General features: G+C 40.9%; 1 protein-coding gene across 2 annotated transcripts in view; it reads right to left on the bottom strand.

Moving 5' to 3' along the window:
* HARS1 (histidyl-tRNA synthetase 1) overlaps positions 1-16,787 on the bottom strand; it is an 824,052-nt gene that overhangs the window by 352,824 nt on the left and 454,441 nt on the right. For both annotated transcript variants that reach the window (XM_044069030.1, XM_044069029.1), the window contains one exon: positions 506-599. In XM_044069030.1, coding sequence (XP_043924965.1) covers positions 506-599 — 94 coding nt within the window. The remainder of the gene's footprint in view (positions 1-505; positions 600-16,787) is intronic.

Here is a 16,787-nt window from a genome sequence, read left to right as displayed (position 1 = left end):
TGTACCAGTTATACTACTGTGCTTAGCAACATACTAACTGCAGGAACAAATCGTACCAGTTATACTACTGTGCTTAGCAACATACTCACTTGCAGGAACAAACTGTACCAGTTATACTACTGTGCTTAGTTAGCAACATACTCACTGCAGGAACAAACTGTACCAGTTATACTACTGCGCTTAGCAACATAGTAACTGCAGGAACAAATCATACCAGTTATACTACTGTGCTTAGGAACATACTCACTGCAGGAACCAACTGCACCAGTTATACTACTGTGCTTAGCAATGTACTCACTGCAGGAACAAACTGCATCAGTTACACTACTGTGCTTAGCAACCTGAGGTTCTGAAATGAAATTCTGTTTATCTTTTTTCAAGTCTCATGCGAACACACCATGAAGCAACTTTTTGCAATATAAACAATTGTGTATCTGTAGAAACTACTCGCAAGGCCAACAAGACTATGCAGGGAAAAACAGCCTGAATAACAATGGTACTATACCATTAAGCTGAACGTATTGTCCAATAAGGTCAGCAGTTTCTGGTGCAAGACCCTTTTCTCCAACCATCTCCATCTTCACATCTTCCCAAGGTGTCTGCAGAGAAAACAAACATCTTAGATGTGCAATGTTTTCATTAAAATTAAAACAGAAAGAAAATTCAAAATGCAGACAGACAAATGAACAAACAAGTTGGAAGGCGCTTGCTATAAGGGGGAAAAACAAAAAAGAAGGACATAACATAACTTTATTTCATCCCCACCCCAGCAAACAAAGGAATGCAAGCAGTGAAAAACAGAATTTGAAAAAAAAATCACATAAAATAATCAATCTTCAAACAGGAAATGCTAGAATTCCAGGCTTGTTCTGACCATGCATTAATGATGTCAGATGAATCACAAATTATTAATGTTGACTGCTCTACTGCTGGGGTGGGGTGACAGCTTATACATCTGACTACTGTGAGCCATAAAGTGACTTGTGGAGGAAATCCAGGAACGTTATTGAAAAAACTGCACATAAGGCAGTCACATAAAACCCCTTTGTCTGAGATCTTCACAGCTGAGTATATTTTTCTGTATTATTCTGTATTATAGAGCTAAATTGTTGCTTAGATATCTGTTGTCTTACTGTTCTGCAAATATACAGAGATCAGTATATGTTTTTTTGTTTTTATAATTTGCACTCTGATTCCTCACATCTCTGTTGAAACTGTCTCCCCCCCCCCCCCCCCTCATTTTGGTTTCTATAGCTTGTGTGTTGTTAACTCAAGGTTCCCTTAATTTGACCTGTTAATAGCAGCAGCCTGCATTTAAAGTGGAACCTGTGTGTTGAGAGACAGCCTTACAAGACCATCTGCAAATATATAGAGCTGAGTATATTTTTCTGTATTATTCTGTATTATAGAGCTAAACTGTTGCTTAGATATCGGTTGTCTTACTGTTCTGCAAATATACAGAGATCAATATATATTTTTTTGGTTTTATAATTTGCACTCTGATTCCTCACATCTCTGTTGAAACTGGTTCCCCCCCACACTGTTCTTGGCTGTAGTTTAAATTTGGTGGCTTTTGCAGTGCCCGCCCCACTGTAGATTTGATCTAGGACACTCCCCCAGTCCCATCTCTTTACAGCATTCTACCTAATAAACTCTTTCTGCACTTGCTTTTAGTCTTTTTTAATTTAATTACATTTTTTCAAACTGTGTGTGGACTAATATTGCTACATACTCAAGTGTGCCAGCTTGCACTGCATGTGAATTGTTTTTACTACTGTTTTTGCTACTTTTCTGAAAAAAAAATGTATCTGCTTTTACTGTACTTGTGTTTCTTCCTACTTTATTTTGCTTTTGCGTCATCTTAAAAGTACTCAATTGTATTTATTACTGCTTGGTGTATCTCATTCTAAGCCTTTTAGTTTAAGCACTTGGGCTTCAGACCAGTTGTTTTACATTAAGAAGGTTTGTGGTCTGCACTGTGGTGGCAGAACAGGTAGCTTACATCCTTCTAAGTGGGGAACTGCTGATTGAGGGCTCAGTGTCTGTTATTCTAAAAGTGTATTAGTTCTGGTTTAAGCACTAGGGCTTCAGGCCAGTTATTTTACATTAGAAGGGTTCATGGTCTGCACTCTTGTGGGAGGAGAGGCTGGACTCTGCCCTCCTGAGCTGGGAATTTCTGGTTAAAGGCTTATAGTGCCTGCATATTTGAACTGCTTCTTACTGAAATTGGTACACCTTGTTTGCTGTAGCATAGACTAGATGCAGGCCTGCTGAATCTAGCTTTGTTTGTATAACTTGAGCACTAATCCAGGCCTTCTTTAAAGTATTCAATTGTATTTATTACTGCTTGGTAGTAACTTGATTAAAGTGTAGCTATAATTCTAAGTCTTTTGGATTAAGCACTTGGGCTTCAGACCAGTTGTTTTACATTAGGAAGGTTTGTGGCCTGCACTGTGGTGGCAGGGCAGGTAGCTTACATCCTTCTAAGTTGGGAACTGCTGATTGAGGGCTCAGTGTCTGTTATTCTAAAAGTGTCTTAGTTCTGGTTTAAGCACTTGGGCTTCAGGCCAGTTATTTTACATTAAGAAGGTTCGTGGTCTGCACTCTTGTGGGAGGAGAGGCTGGACTCTGCCCTTCTGAGCTGGGAATTTCTGGTTAAAGGCTTATAGTGCCTGCATATCTGAACTGTTTCTTAGTGAAACTGGTACACCTTGTTTGCTGTAGCATAGACTAGATTCAGGCCTGCTGAATCTAGCTTTGTTTGTATGCTTGTTGTTTGTTTGCTTGTTATTTCCCTGAAACGCTAATTCCACCTAAAACGCGGCTTTTCAGTGCTTCTGTGGATCCCTAGTGATATCTGCATTGCTTACTGTACTTATTTCCTTGTTTCACTTGAAAGAAAGTTACTGTTTGTCATTTTTGCATTTAAGTTACCTGTAACAGATTGCATTTAAGTTACCTGGCACTTGCTCACTAAAGCAATTATATAAGTCAGCACTAAAAAATTAAAAGCACTACACCCTCACAAACTCCCCTTGGGTACCTTTTTCCCCATTAGCCCTTTTTTTTCAATTATAAAGGAATTCCCAATACTATCCAAAGGTCAGTTGTCAATCTCCTCTCCGGTCCAGCTGGTGAATCTGGGAATCTTGAGGCAATGTTACAACTGCCTCCTGTACGCAGACAACCCTCTCCTCCTCCCAACAAATTCCAACACATGTGAGAGATGCAACCATACAGCCATACTGGAAGCTAAGCTCTCTCAACTCAGTACGGGCAAAACCAGTCAGGAGGAGAAGGAAACCACACTCACTACAATTCCAGTCTCACATAGACCTACCACGACAGCAAACCAAACACATAAACACACAAAAACGTACTCGGAGGCTCTAAATAAAAATCTGCCTAAGCAGCAGAGACCTCCAAAGGAGACACCCAAGCAATCGCTACCCCAAAACAAAACACGTGCAACATATAGCTCACAAAGCCAGTGTGCCGAACAGTCATAGCCCTTAAGGCTAAACAACACACCTGATACACTTGTAATAGGTGACTCAATCGTCAGGCACCCTGATGTCCCACTCACCAGGCTGAACAAGGAGAAGATCACGGTGAGCTGCCTGTTGGGCGCTATGATCCGTCACATAACACAAGCACTCAGGTCACTCCAAGGCAAGTACAAATATGACTCAGTCATTGTCCATGCTGGTGTGAATGACCTGAGACGTACCTCCCTGGACTACATGAAAAGAGACATAGAGGAGCTCTCTGAGCATGTAGCCCAGGCTGGTATGACCCTGACCTTGAGTAGCATCTTACCCTCACCAAGAATGATGCCACAATATGAAGACAAGATGATCAATTTCAACAAATGGCTTAAGTATTGGTGTCATTCAAAGGGGATCCAATGCCTGTCAGCCTGGGATGACATGCTCGACAAGCCACAATGCTTCGCTAGGGACGGCTTGCACCTGTCACCCCTGGGCTTTCGGATATTGGCAAAGGCTCTTGCTACCCCATAGTGCCTTTTTTAGGTAAGGCTCAAAAGACAAACCCACCTCCATAGGTATCACAAGGGATAAGAAACTAAGAGTAATGCTACTCAACGCCAGAAGTCTAAACTTCAAGATGCACACACTCGAAACTCTCCTTAGCATGGAGAACATCGATATCTGTGCAGTAACAGAAACCTGGTTCAAGGCTCCCGAGAGCACCCCAGCACTACCAGGTTATACCTCATACCATGCTTTTCGGCCCCAAAACTTGGAACGAACCACAAAAGGAGGGGGAGTATCAATATTAGTCAAAGATACCCACACCTCCAGGTTGGCGGCACAGCACGAAGCATCAGACACTATCCATTTGCAACTAACAGTGGGTAAAACTGCCTTCCAGTTTATAGCCTGCTACAGACCACCCTCCCAAACACAGGAACCCCACTCGGCCTTCCTGAGAACACTGGAAAATATGAAGGTCTCTCCAAACACCATTATATTGGGCGACTTCAACTACCCAAACATAGAATGGGAGCATTACTCTAGCTCCAACACCCTAGCCCAAAGGTTCCTAGAATTTATAAACTCAAATGCTATGGAACAACTCGTTACCACTCCCACAAGAGGGGAAAACATACTGGACCTGATCCATCACCAACATAGGGACTCTATGCTCCAGACCAGAAGTGTATCCCTCATTGGTAAGATCAGACCATAAACTAATCTCACTGGATATTCACATCCCGACTATACCCCCTGCCCTGAAAACCACAGTGAAAAACTTCTCTAATGCAAATTTCACACTCCTCAAAACCGAGGTGGAATCCTTCAAAGCCCCCGGGCCTGTGGAAAATACGGCCCAGACCGCAGAATCCTTTATAAACGCATTCTATGAACACCTTCAGGAATGCATGGATCATGCAATCCCAAATACAACCAAGTCCCAATCCTCCAAAGGCAGACGTCCTGTCTGGTGGACCCCAGCCATAAACAAATTATAATAATAATAATAATAATAATAATAATAATAATAATAATAGAAGGAGGAAGCTACTACATGATAGAGCAAAATCCCAAAAAGGGAAGACATCTCTGATCAGTATTAGCAAAAAACTACGGGCACTCATAAAATCGTCTAAGGCCAGCTTTGAGAGAAAAATTGCACAGGACACTAAGGATAATCACAAGGCTTTCTTTAGTTATGTTAGGAACCTGGGTGGGAATTCCCAGATATGCTCAGAATTAGTCCAAAATGACAAAAAATACACCAAAGCCACAGACATTGCCAACATTCTAGCTGACAGGTTCAGCGCAAACTTCTCCCCCCCCCCCCACCAAAAGGGCAAATATCTATCCCAGCAGAGTGCTGCTCCCCTGAAATCTCAGATGCTCAGGTAAGAGCTGCCCTCTCCAAAGCAAAAAACACAGCATCAAAGGGACCAGACGGTGTCCCAGGCTGCTTCCTACATGAACTCCAAGAAGAGCTAAACCCAAACATAAAACTACTCTTCAATCTCAGCCTTACTACAGGATATGTACCCAAAGAGTGGCGTACAGCAACAGTGGTCCCTCTCCACAAAGGTGGTGCCTCAACGGATCCTGGAAACTATCGCCCCATAAGCCTGACTAGCTTGGTCTGCAAAACTATGGAAAGGATCATCATGGACCTCATAAATAAAGATATTGGGGACCTACAGACAGTGGATCCTACCCAGTTCGGCTTTGTTAAGCACAGATCCTGCCTCTTAAACTTGGTTGATTTCTTTGAAACAGTCACCAAGGCCATTGACGAGGGGAAGGTGGTCCGCACAGCCTACCTGGACCTCGCAAAAGCTTTCGATACAATACCCCACTCGGGCATTATAGATAAGCTCACCAGCTTAAATATAAACCCTTATGTCACTAGATGGTTTGCAAACTGGCTCAAGGACAGCCATGTCAGACTCCAAACCAGTTACAAGTGGCGTCCCACAAGGCTCAGTCCTGGGACCTCTCTTGTTCGGTATATATTTCTCGGAGGTACAGGCCAACACAGAAGGACTGTGGCTAACCAAGTTTGCAGATGACTGCAAACTGTGCGCCATAATCGACACTCCAGCCGACACAAGCATCCTCCAAAAGGGCCTCATAGAAACAGACAACTGGTGCCAGAGCCATGGCCTCAAGCTAAACGCCAAAAAGTGTATAGTCATCCCCTTTGGCAAAAACAAAGTGCCCACAAATTACCACATAGGTGGTAATCCATTAAGTACAGAAGAAGTAATTGGGGACCTGGGGACCCTAGTTGATAGCAATCTCTCATTTGACAACCACGTGGCCAAAGTGATTAGAAAAACATTTTATATAGCCCACCTAATCATGAAGGGATTCACATCTAGATCAGGGGAGGTCATCGTGCCTCTTTACTCATCCCTCATCAGGCCCATAATTGAGTACAATGCCCCTTTTGGGATGTACCTTACCAGACACCTGCAGCAACTGGAAAGACCCCAAAAGTACCTCACCAACAGGATCAAAGGGCTCAAACAGATGCCATATGCTGCCCGGTTAAAGAAACCCCAGCTCTACTCAGTGGCATTCCGCCTGCTCAGAGGCGATCTGTGCCTGACGTATAAAGCCATGTCCAACCCGGAATTAATGGACATGCTGCACTTCAGAAAATCCAAATCCCATCGTATACGCTCGAGAGACTTGAACCTCAGCACTGAAATAAATAGGACATGCTGGAGGAACAGATTCATAACCCAGAGGCTCCCTTCACTCTGGAATAGAATCCCAGTCCAGGTTAGGCAGAGTCCCTCACTGACTCTCTTCAAGAGGAATCTTGATGAGTGGATGGGAGATCTTAGGTTTACCCCGGGTATTACTTCTGTGTCACTGTTAGACAGAGGCACAGTATACTAACCTCGAAAAAGGGCATAGCAAAATTAATTTAAAATGGGTGGCGAAAGCCAAACACACTCTGGCTAGGCTTATAAATGCCCTAGGGCAGATAGCCTAGTATGAACCTATGAACCTAGTGATGGGCTCTAATGCTCGGCTTCTTGTCTGAATTCAGCAGTGAGCTACTTTGGTCAGCTAAAAGGTGGATGGAGGTAACTACGACAGCAGCTACACCAAGCCAAGACAGTGAACTGCTGCATGTCATAAATGGTCATAATATGTAGCGCGACTACAAGAGGCCAAGCATGTGACTATAGGAAGAAGAGAAAATAAAAATAAGAGACAGCCAAGTGCATTTGTATAAGGTTGTAGCAGACAGAAATGCAGAGAAACACAAGGGAAGACAAAAGATTGGCATTTGGGGTGAAATTAGTGATTAGTGGTTTGATAAGCGACAGCGAGGATTAAGTAGAAATAAGTAGTTAAGAAATATTACTAGTTAAACGTTAACAGTAGTAGATAGAAGTGAAAGTGTAATAATCACCATATGGGAATTTAGTGCCGAGCAGCTATAATTTTGTCAGAGGTATTCCTTGTATTTTCTTCTGGATCTGAAATTATCTGGGTGTATAGCAAGAGCAGAGGCAAGTGCCTTGAATATGCTGTGTCACCAAAATTTAAAGCATTTGCTGTTTTCTGGAAGCTTTAACTTTAGTGGGATGGAGTTCCACAGTTTTGAGACACAGTGAGAATAGAGTGAGTTTCCAGAAAAGTTTGGGTTATTTACAGGTAAGAGAGGTTTGTTATTGGAGTGTAGTGTTCTGTTGTTGCTATATGGTAGTAATATGCTTTTTAGAGAGGGGCATCTACCTGGCTTGTACATAAGTTTGTAGGCAGTAGTGAGATGAGGATAGGTTAGCCGATTTAGGAGTTCTAGCCACTTTAGGTCCTTTTTGGACTGTGCAGTGATCTGTTTTTTGAAATGAATATGTTGCATATCTTGTTACTTTATTATAACATGCATCAAGTTTGGACTTGAGGGTACTGTTGAGATTAGTGAAGACAGGTGATGCATACAACGTAGTTGGGAGTAGGTGGGTGGCTAGTAAGGATTTTCTTGTGGATACTGTAAAATACTGACTTTTTGTGTGTGTGTGTGTGTGTGTGTGTGTGTGTGTGTGTGTGTGTGTGTGTATATATATATATATATATATATATATATATATATATATATATATATATATATGGTATCCAATACCTTAACATGTAAAAAGACTACTGAACACTTGTCCAGTCTTATGCAAAATTTAAACATACTGAAAGTGTCATTATTTTGCCCTTAAAACAAAAGAAGCAGAAATAAAGTAAAAATAGGAAGAAAGTAGACTTGTATAAGAACTTATCATAACAGTAATGTCCTACTTTTCACTGTTGCAGCATTCTTTATATCTTGAAATCCTGTCGAGGATACCTGAACATCCAGCCAGCGTACTAAAGCCTTTAGTTTACACCTTCCCGGTGCCGTATGTCAGATGCATGCTTTATATCCAAGGTGTAAGGTACATATGTCATGTATGAGCACCAAATCCTTAGAACTGAAGTGTCCCAAAGCAACCCAAGAGGAAAAGCAAAAGCATTTAAATCCAGGAAGGGGAAGAAGGGGGAAGAAAAGCCCCCTCAGCTAGAAGGAAGGAGAGGGGCGGAATACGTCAACAGTGAAAAGTAGGATACTGTTACGGTAAGTTCTTACAGAACAGTACTACGTCCTCCTAGAAATCACATTCAACTAATAATGTTTAGTAAAAGTATATACACAAGACCAAGTAACAGCTTCCAAAATGTATTCAGTATCCAGACTCTTGAAAAAAGCACCAGATGAGACAACTGCCTCAGTTCAATGAACACAAACAGAAAAAAAAGCTGCTTGCCATGAAAGGAAAAGCAAAAAGAAATGTCCTTAGAGATCCAGGAGGATGAGGTTTGCATAGAAACAGCCAAACCCAATGTCCTGAAATGAAAAGAAACAAAAAATTGCTCAGATTTCCTGATACCTTTTGTTTTATTTAGGTAATACCCGAGCTGTCTATTTAAACCCAAGCTGTGAGTTCAATGACATTCTGCGTACAGGGGAAAAAAGGAGGCAGATGAATTACTTACCGTTTAATCAAACGAGTAACCACCTTGGGCTCAAACATAGCTGGCTTTAGGAACCAGCGAACCTTAGTCCTAATGGGCCCAAAACACAGCAAGTTATCTTGGTATCTTGTAACATGTCTGTTAAACTAACAAAAGCTAGTACAGCAATCTTGTGTACTTAATAAACCAGGTAAGTAATAACTCATCTTTGAATTTTAAATAAGATATAAACATCTCTAGTTATAGCAACGGTGTTTTGTCAAGGAACTGGCTTCACAATTTCATTAAATATTCTACCACTGACACAGTACTCCTTGGCTTAGTTAAATCCTACTGGTGGGTATTCTCTTCACTAAAACGAACAATGTAATCAGTTTTAGATATTGGCAATACCCACGTCTGCAGGGCTGGCCCTTAATCATCCTTGACTGTGTGGGTCCCCCACAAATGCTGCTGCTAGTTGGGGAAAAGGAGAAAAAAATGTTTTAATTTTCTGATTACACTCTCTAACCAAACAGGAATGTGATATGACCCTGTTAGGATAAAGGTGATAATGAACATAAAAAAGATAAGCACTAGACAGATCAGCAGCTCAGACTGACTGATCTCAGTATATACCTTCGATTTTTAAGAGCCATGTTTCCAATCTCCAGGGATGTTTTTTTGTTTCATGGAGTTTTATAAATACTGGCAGAACAGCAGATACTATAACTATCAACTTCTTTGCTCAAGAATTCTGGGCAAAGCCAAAAATAGTAGTGGAATAAAGACTAAAAATCAGGAAAACATTTTAAAAATTACTCTAATTCACTTACAAAGTTAACAAAATAACACATATTGCATCAGCATGCATATTTTGGACAATAAGGAGTATGAAACTCTTATTTCTGGATTTATTGGTTGCCTGTAATCCCGAATGATTTACCAGCAAATCAAACCTTTCATGAGGGACAGAGCGAGACAAAATCAGGGACACTGACAAGCATGCACTACTCCTCAATAAGATAAATAAAAGTGAATTAGCCCTGCTGCTGTTTCACGACTGCTAAATGGCCACTGATTTGGTGTGGCAGTACCAGTCTTACACAGTGTAATGCTATTTGCTGAAATAAGTGCAAAACTAGTATTACTATGACTTATGCTTGTTTGTGTGTGTAAAAAAATAACAGATTTTTTTTTCATCTGTGCACACACCCAATAATTTTGAGACACAAACACATTACTTTTCTAGGTATCAGCAAAAACACAATTAACAAATTACTGTATTTCAAAAGTAAGGCATATAATAAATTACAGAACATTCAGACACTTGTATCTTGTAGGATTCTGGTGGCTCCCACTACCCAGACTGTACAAGTAGATTTTGACTTGGCTTTAGTGGTGGCTTTTGCTCTCTGCCACACCCACTCTAAAGCCAACCCTACTCAGATGTGTATGCACAGAATACTTCTGTAGGTTTTGTGATGTGGTGTTGGTTCAGTGGTCATTGCTACTTTAATTTTCATTACAGTCAAACCTTAGAGGCATGCACAGGAAGTCATTATAGCTTCTGTTTGGGCAGGGTGCTCATTCTATCTTTTACTCTCCTCAAAGACCTCAAAGGTGTAGAAAGGAAGTTATTATTGCTTGTTCATGGAGCAGTGTACTGTCTAGGAGCAACACAGTGAAACGCATTACTGTAATAATTATTTTTAACACTTTCTTCACAATGATCATCAGGCACTTATACAAGTGGCTGCCTTTGGGGGGTTAGGGGTGAGGAGTGATGAGGCATGCTATGCATATGTATAACAGCAGTCACTTGAAATACAGGACAGTAGCCATTTAAACCCCTGCTTTCATCTCAATCTAATACCAGAGGGATGCACAGGCCGTGGATGTCTTTTTTTTGGGGGGGAGGGGGGCATTAGGGAGGCTAGCAGAATTCTCAGATATAATCTGTGTATCCTCATAACAATTGGCATGTTTATTGTGAGCTACTATTTTGTCAATTCTGTACACTAAGCCTTGGCCACAACTTGTGTTTTCCTTGAAAGAAGAAAATAAGACAATTTGTTTTTCTTACTCATGATTTTTGTTTAGAAAACCACTGGATTTTTTAGAGCATTTTTTCTGGGGGGGGGTGCCCTAAAATGCATCCCTGAGCATCTACAACCCTATGGCTTCAAGGCCTTGGCTTAACTGAGTTATTTTCTAAACGGTTAATGCTGTGCTGTCTTGGTCAGGAAAGGTGAATCGAAAAGATGTAAGGAAAACTAAAGTTGAACAGCAGCAATGAATTTCTTTCCTTAATCATAATTTCTGTTCAAGCCATCATTAGAAGAAAAGGTTATGTACAAAAAATAATAAAATGCACTTCAGGGCATATAGAAAATTATGGCTTCTTAAAGAAAAAGCTAAAGAGTTAACGCAAAATCTGAGAAAAGGAACAAAAAAGTAATATATATGGTCTGGGGTGCCCAAGATTGGGGGGAAACAGAGGGGTGCATTGGGGATGTGTATGTTGGGGGATGAAACAGTAGGCAGTACCTAGGGTACCGTTTCACCTTAGTCCAGCCCTGGATACAGAGCTGTTGTAATGTTGCAGCTAAATGCCAATAACTGTGAATGTTCCTCTCTGACATGGGCCAACATAGTGTGGTACACCGGCTTGTCGTAACATAAGAGTCTGTGCATACTACTAATAGACATTTGCAGCATGAACTAAAAGATTGCTTAGGAGGGGTGGCAGTGGCAGGGTCGTACTTGGACTAGAAGTCCCCAGGGGGCCCAAACTTGACATTAGCTGTGGGCCCCCAAAATGCTAACATTGACCCTGGGCACAAAAGAAAGATTAGTACGAAGAAATGTCTCGTCTTTGTGAAAAAAAAAATGGAATTTCCATGAGTGCCTGAAGTTCACAGACTTTCTTGGCAGAAGTAAGAGCCACCAAGATCATCATTTTCACAGTACAATGCAACAAGGAAGAAGTTGCAAGCTCAAAAGGAAACAGAGTTAATTTCTCAAGAACAAAATTAAGATCCCAAGAACAAGGAATATGTCTTCTTGGACACCCAATTTGAAGGACACCTTTCAAAAATTGTTAAGACTTCAAAACAAGAAGAAAGGGGCAGATTTAAAGGCAAACAAGCAGAAATGGCTAACAGATGAGCTTTAACAGATAACTATGTCAGATCAGAATTGAGCAACTCACAAATAAAGGACCATAGGAATACCCACAGAAAATTGGTCCGGGTCACATCTGAGACACAAAATAGAAAATCTCTTCCATTAGCCACATGCGATTTTCTAGTAGTAGGTTTTCTGGCCTGCTGTAAAACATGAAGCACGTCCTCACAAAATCGGTGACTAAAAGGAATCAAAACCTAATCACCTAGAGAGTCAACTGTAGAGTAGGCAAGTGAGGGTGAATGAGAAATTCCTTGTCCTATGGTAGAAGATCCATCCTGTGAGGTAACTTCTGACAACTGCCCCCGACCAGATGAAACAGAAGGGGGGCAGTGCTATCTGGGCCAAAAGGGAGTCACCAACAAGATTTTAGGCCTATCTCACACGACTGTGTGCAGGACTTTTGGTAGCAGAGGAAGGGGGGGGCAGGCATACAGAAGCATCCTCTTTGAAGGAAAAGACAGGGTTTCCACCTTCCAAGCCACAGGACTTGGCACTCCAAAACAGTACTGGGGAAACTGTCTGTTTAGAAGGGAGGCAAAAGATCTACTTGAGGAGTACCCCAATGATGTACTATGTCCAGGAACACCTCCCTGTGAGACGTGAGTATCTGTTCTGGATCACCTCAAAGATGCAAGACTGTGCTTTAAAAAGAATGTACACCACCTGAAGGAACATTGATGGCAGACTGCAAAGTCCCAAGCCTAAAGAGCAAGCCCACAAAGTAAGACACTGGGCCTCCCTGTTTGCTGATACACCACACGACTGTGGCATTGTCTGTGAAGATTCTTACAGGGCCTGGAACCCAAAGAAACTGGGAAGCTTGAAGGGCCAGAATGACAGGTCTCATCTCCCCTGATGTTGATATGGTCTACTACTTGCTGATGAGAGCAGAGTCTCTGGACTTGAGGTTGTTGAAGGAAGTTCCTCACCCTTGATCAGATTCAAGAGAAGAGGAACCTGAAAAGACAGACCTGGAGTCTTGGAAATTTGGTGAACCAACCAGTGGAGCTTGAGATTGAGACAGGGTAAGAAAGGGACAAGAAAATTAGATGATGGCAGTGCTGAAGCCAAACAGTCTTCAGATACCACTAAAATATTCTCAAATGGAGCTTGGCAAAGGGAACTGTGGGAATAGTTGATGCCATGAGTCTCAGAGCTTGCAGGAAGGACTGGAAGAGAAAATAAGCAGTCAAAAATGGACCTTAGGGGAGGGAGACAAGCAATTATTGGTATAGTCTGACTCCTGCATCTCAAAAGCCTCTGATCCTGAGAGTTGGTCAACACAGATGTTTTAAGATTTAATTTGAACCCTACTCTGTGAAGAAGCATAGTGAAGTGAAGATCTCAAAGCAGGAGCTGCTGAGAGGGGGCCTGAATCAAAAGGTCACCCAAATAAGGGAATATTTAAATTCCCTGAAGTCTGCAGAAAGATGCCACTAGGACCAGACATTTGGTACAGACCCTTGGAGATGTAAACAGGTCAAAAGGCAAATCAGAGAACTATTAAAGTAAGAAACACAGAAATGTAAACACTTCCAGAAGAGACGGTGAATAGGAATATGTAAGTAAGCATCCTTCAACTCCAGCGAAACCAGAAAACCTTGGGGAAGCAATACAGGAAACAGTGTCTGGAGAGACAAAATCCTGAAGGAAGGAACTTTTAATAAAGTTTTGAGAAAGGACAGCTCTAGAACGGGCCTCCATTCCCCCTCCTTCCTGGTACCAGAAAAATTCTGCCCTGCTGGGAAGGGGAAACAGGTTGGATGGTTCTCTGAATCAAATAATCTTGAAGGACCACAGGAAAATGAAGCAGCTGAAAAGGAAGAAGTTGAAGAAGGCCTGAGAAAGGAGGAAGTAACTTCCAAACTATAAAATAACCATTTTTGATTATGGAAAGCAGTCAAGAATCTGTGGTGATTTGTTGCCAGACAATATAAAAGGAGTTAACCTAAGAGACAGAGGAATCTAGCCAATAGGTAGAAGAGGCTGAAAGTCAAACAGAAGCAGATGTCAGGAAAAACAGTTTTTTGACCTTTAGGTTCCCTGACAATGCTCATCAGGAAATGCCCTTAGATCTGTAAAAAGGCTGACTAGGTTGTCTGCAGACAATGGAAGAGCTAGACGGAGAATTTCTTTGAAATTTAAGAAAAGAAGAAAGAAAAAGATTTGCCTCAGATCAGGCATAAATGTATCCTTATGTTGTATGATCTTAAAAAGCTCAGTAACTTCAGTGCCAAAGCGAATCTGACTGTCCAAAGAAAAATCATGTAATCTAGCATTTATGTCCTAAGGAAGAGCCTATAGGCGTAAACAAGAATACCTCCTTATCACAGATCCAGATGCAGCAGCCCTAGAGGAGACATCAGCAGCATCACTGATGCATTTAACAGAATGAGTAACCTGAGAAGCTGAACTTAAAAGGAAAAGGGCAGAAGTCTTTACTTCAAAATCAGGTATATCAGTCAGAATACATCTCCAGCCAGAAACACCAGGTCCCAATAACGGCAATCCCAAAGGAGTTAGTTCACTGACCAAGATGAAAGTAATCAAAATGTGCCAGATGGTACATAAAATTACGAACAGCTTTATTCACAACACAAAAAGATTTAGTGCGTTCATATCCAACACAAGAAACTTCATCAGAATCTGATTACATCACATCCTATCCCACCTTTTATAGCCACCACTCAATTTGCATTAGTTAACATAAATTGACAGTTTTTTACATAAAATATTTGACTGAAATTTTAGTTAAAGAAATACACATAAAAACATACTTAAAATGGTTTAGTGTATATTTGTCTGTTTAATTAAATATATATGATTAGTTGAATATATCTTCCTACCGTACCTGTATGTACATTTATTGTGTGAATTTGTACCCCCTCTCTTGTGCGTCTTAATCCCACCTAGTATCATAAAATATTTGCTTTTAATTTTAATGCAGGGACGAGGGAAACATGATTATTCAATCCTGGGCACACACATGCGTCGAGGCATAGTTGCCATACCAACTCTTTAAATTCCAGCCTTGTTTCCCTGTCCTCATCTCTATCTTGCATTTTAACCTTTTCCGCAACTGCAAATTTAAAATCCGCTCTAGTGCATTTTAATACAAGTCTTATGACGCGTTGGTGTCTCTTTTGCATGTTATCTCGTACATGTTGTTGTGTCTTTCGGCTTATCCCGATTAGGGGTCGCCACAGCGGAATGTTTGGTAGTGGATTTTTACGTGCTGTGTTACCAGCCCTGACGCACAACCTTCAACGAAGGCATGCCCATTCACGCATGCTTCCACACAGAAGATGCTCTAGCTGAGAATCGAACGGGACAACGTCTTGCTGTGAGGTACATATTTTCATAAATTCTTTGTTTAAGAGTCCGCTCTGTCTTCCCTATGTAGTATGCCCAGTAGAAAGTACAGTATGCGATGTATACCACACCCTTTGTTGAGCAATTGTGATGTTCACATGTCTATAATCTATAATGTATAGCTGGCAACCACAGTTCACTGGTATTAGCTACAAATGGACACTTGGGGCATCTACCACATTTGAATGTCCCCCCAGTTGCTGAATCTTTCTTCCATCTTTTAGACTGCCCTTTTTCAAAACTTTCTTTTAGGTTCAAATTCCTAACACTAAACTTTTTTTCTTCAAAAACCTTCAACTTATTTGGCATGTTCTTAAACAATTCCCAGTACTTGTTTATAATTTTCTGAATTATTCTAGTATCCTTGTTATATGTTAACACTAAATATGCTGTTTGGCCTTCCGCGTTACTTTCTATGTTTTTGTTCTCCCTCTTATTCTCTGTATTTCCTTTCACTTGTACATTCAATAGGGGTAAATATCTTGTTCCCCAACCCGTTAGCACTTCCTTTTTAATGGTTCTAACCAAAGGGTCAGGGTTTATCCTATCATGAAATAACTTCTTAATAAATTCCAACTCATTAATTAAATCTTCCATGTTAGATGTCATCCGAGCTGCCCTTATCATCTGTCCTTTTACTAGGTTTTTCTTTTGTATAAATGGATGATTACTTTTATAGCTGAGGTAAGAATTTGAGAAACACTCTAATATACACTTGGGATACATATTTCCTGTTTATTGCAACTTAACAAAGCTGGTAATAAGCTCATAAGGACCTTGCCAAACTATAAATATATTGTTCAAAAATCTGTAGTATGTTCTAATGTTCTTCTTCTTCTTCTTTCGGCTTTTCTCGGTTAGGGGTCGCCACAGCGGATCACCTGTCCGCTCATGATTGGCAGTGGAGTTTTACGGTGTCAAGTTCTAATATGTTCCTTAAATACTGAGCCAAATACAACATTTTTTCACAGTACAACATTACTATACTGGCAAAAATTGGTGTGCATGATGCGCCCATAGCCACACCATCAAGTTGATGGTAATATTCCTCCTGAAAATAAATAAAATTATTTTTAATACCAGTTCCATGTTCTCAAGTACTAACCTAAAGTTGTTGGTATTCAAAAAAAACAAATTCTACCACAATTTCTTCAAACCATTTAAGTCCCAATTCTTGTGGCATGACCGAAAATAAATCTTTTACATCTATTGTTACAAAGTAAAACTCAA

The sequence above is a fragment of the Protopterus annectens genome, chromosome 4.part0 (assembly GCF_019279795.1).
Source record: "Protopterus annectens isolate FY-2018-M chromosome 4.part0, PAN1.0, whole genome shotgun sequence".
In the NCBI taxonomy this organism is placed as follows: Eukaryota; Metazoa; Chordata; order Ceratodontiformes; family Protopteridae; genus Protopterus; species Protopterus annectens.
The sequence above is the reverse complement of the archived record's forward strand: the minus strand, read 5'-3'. Positions and strand labels throughout refer to the sequence as shown.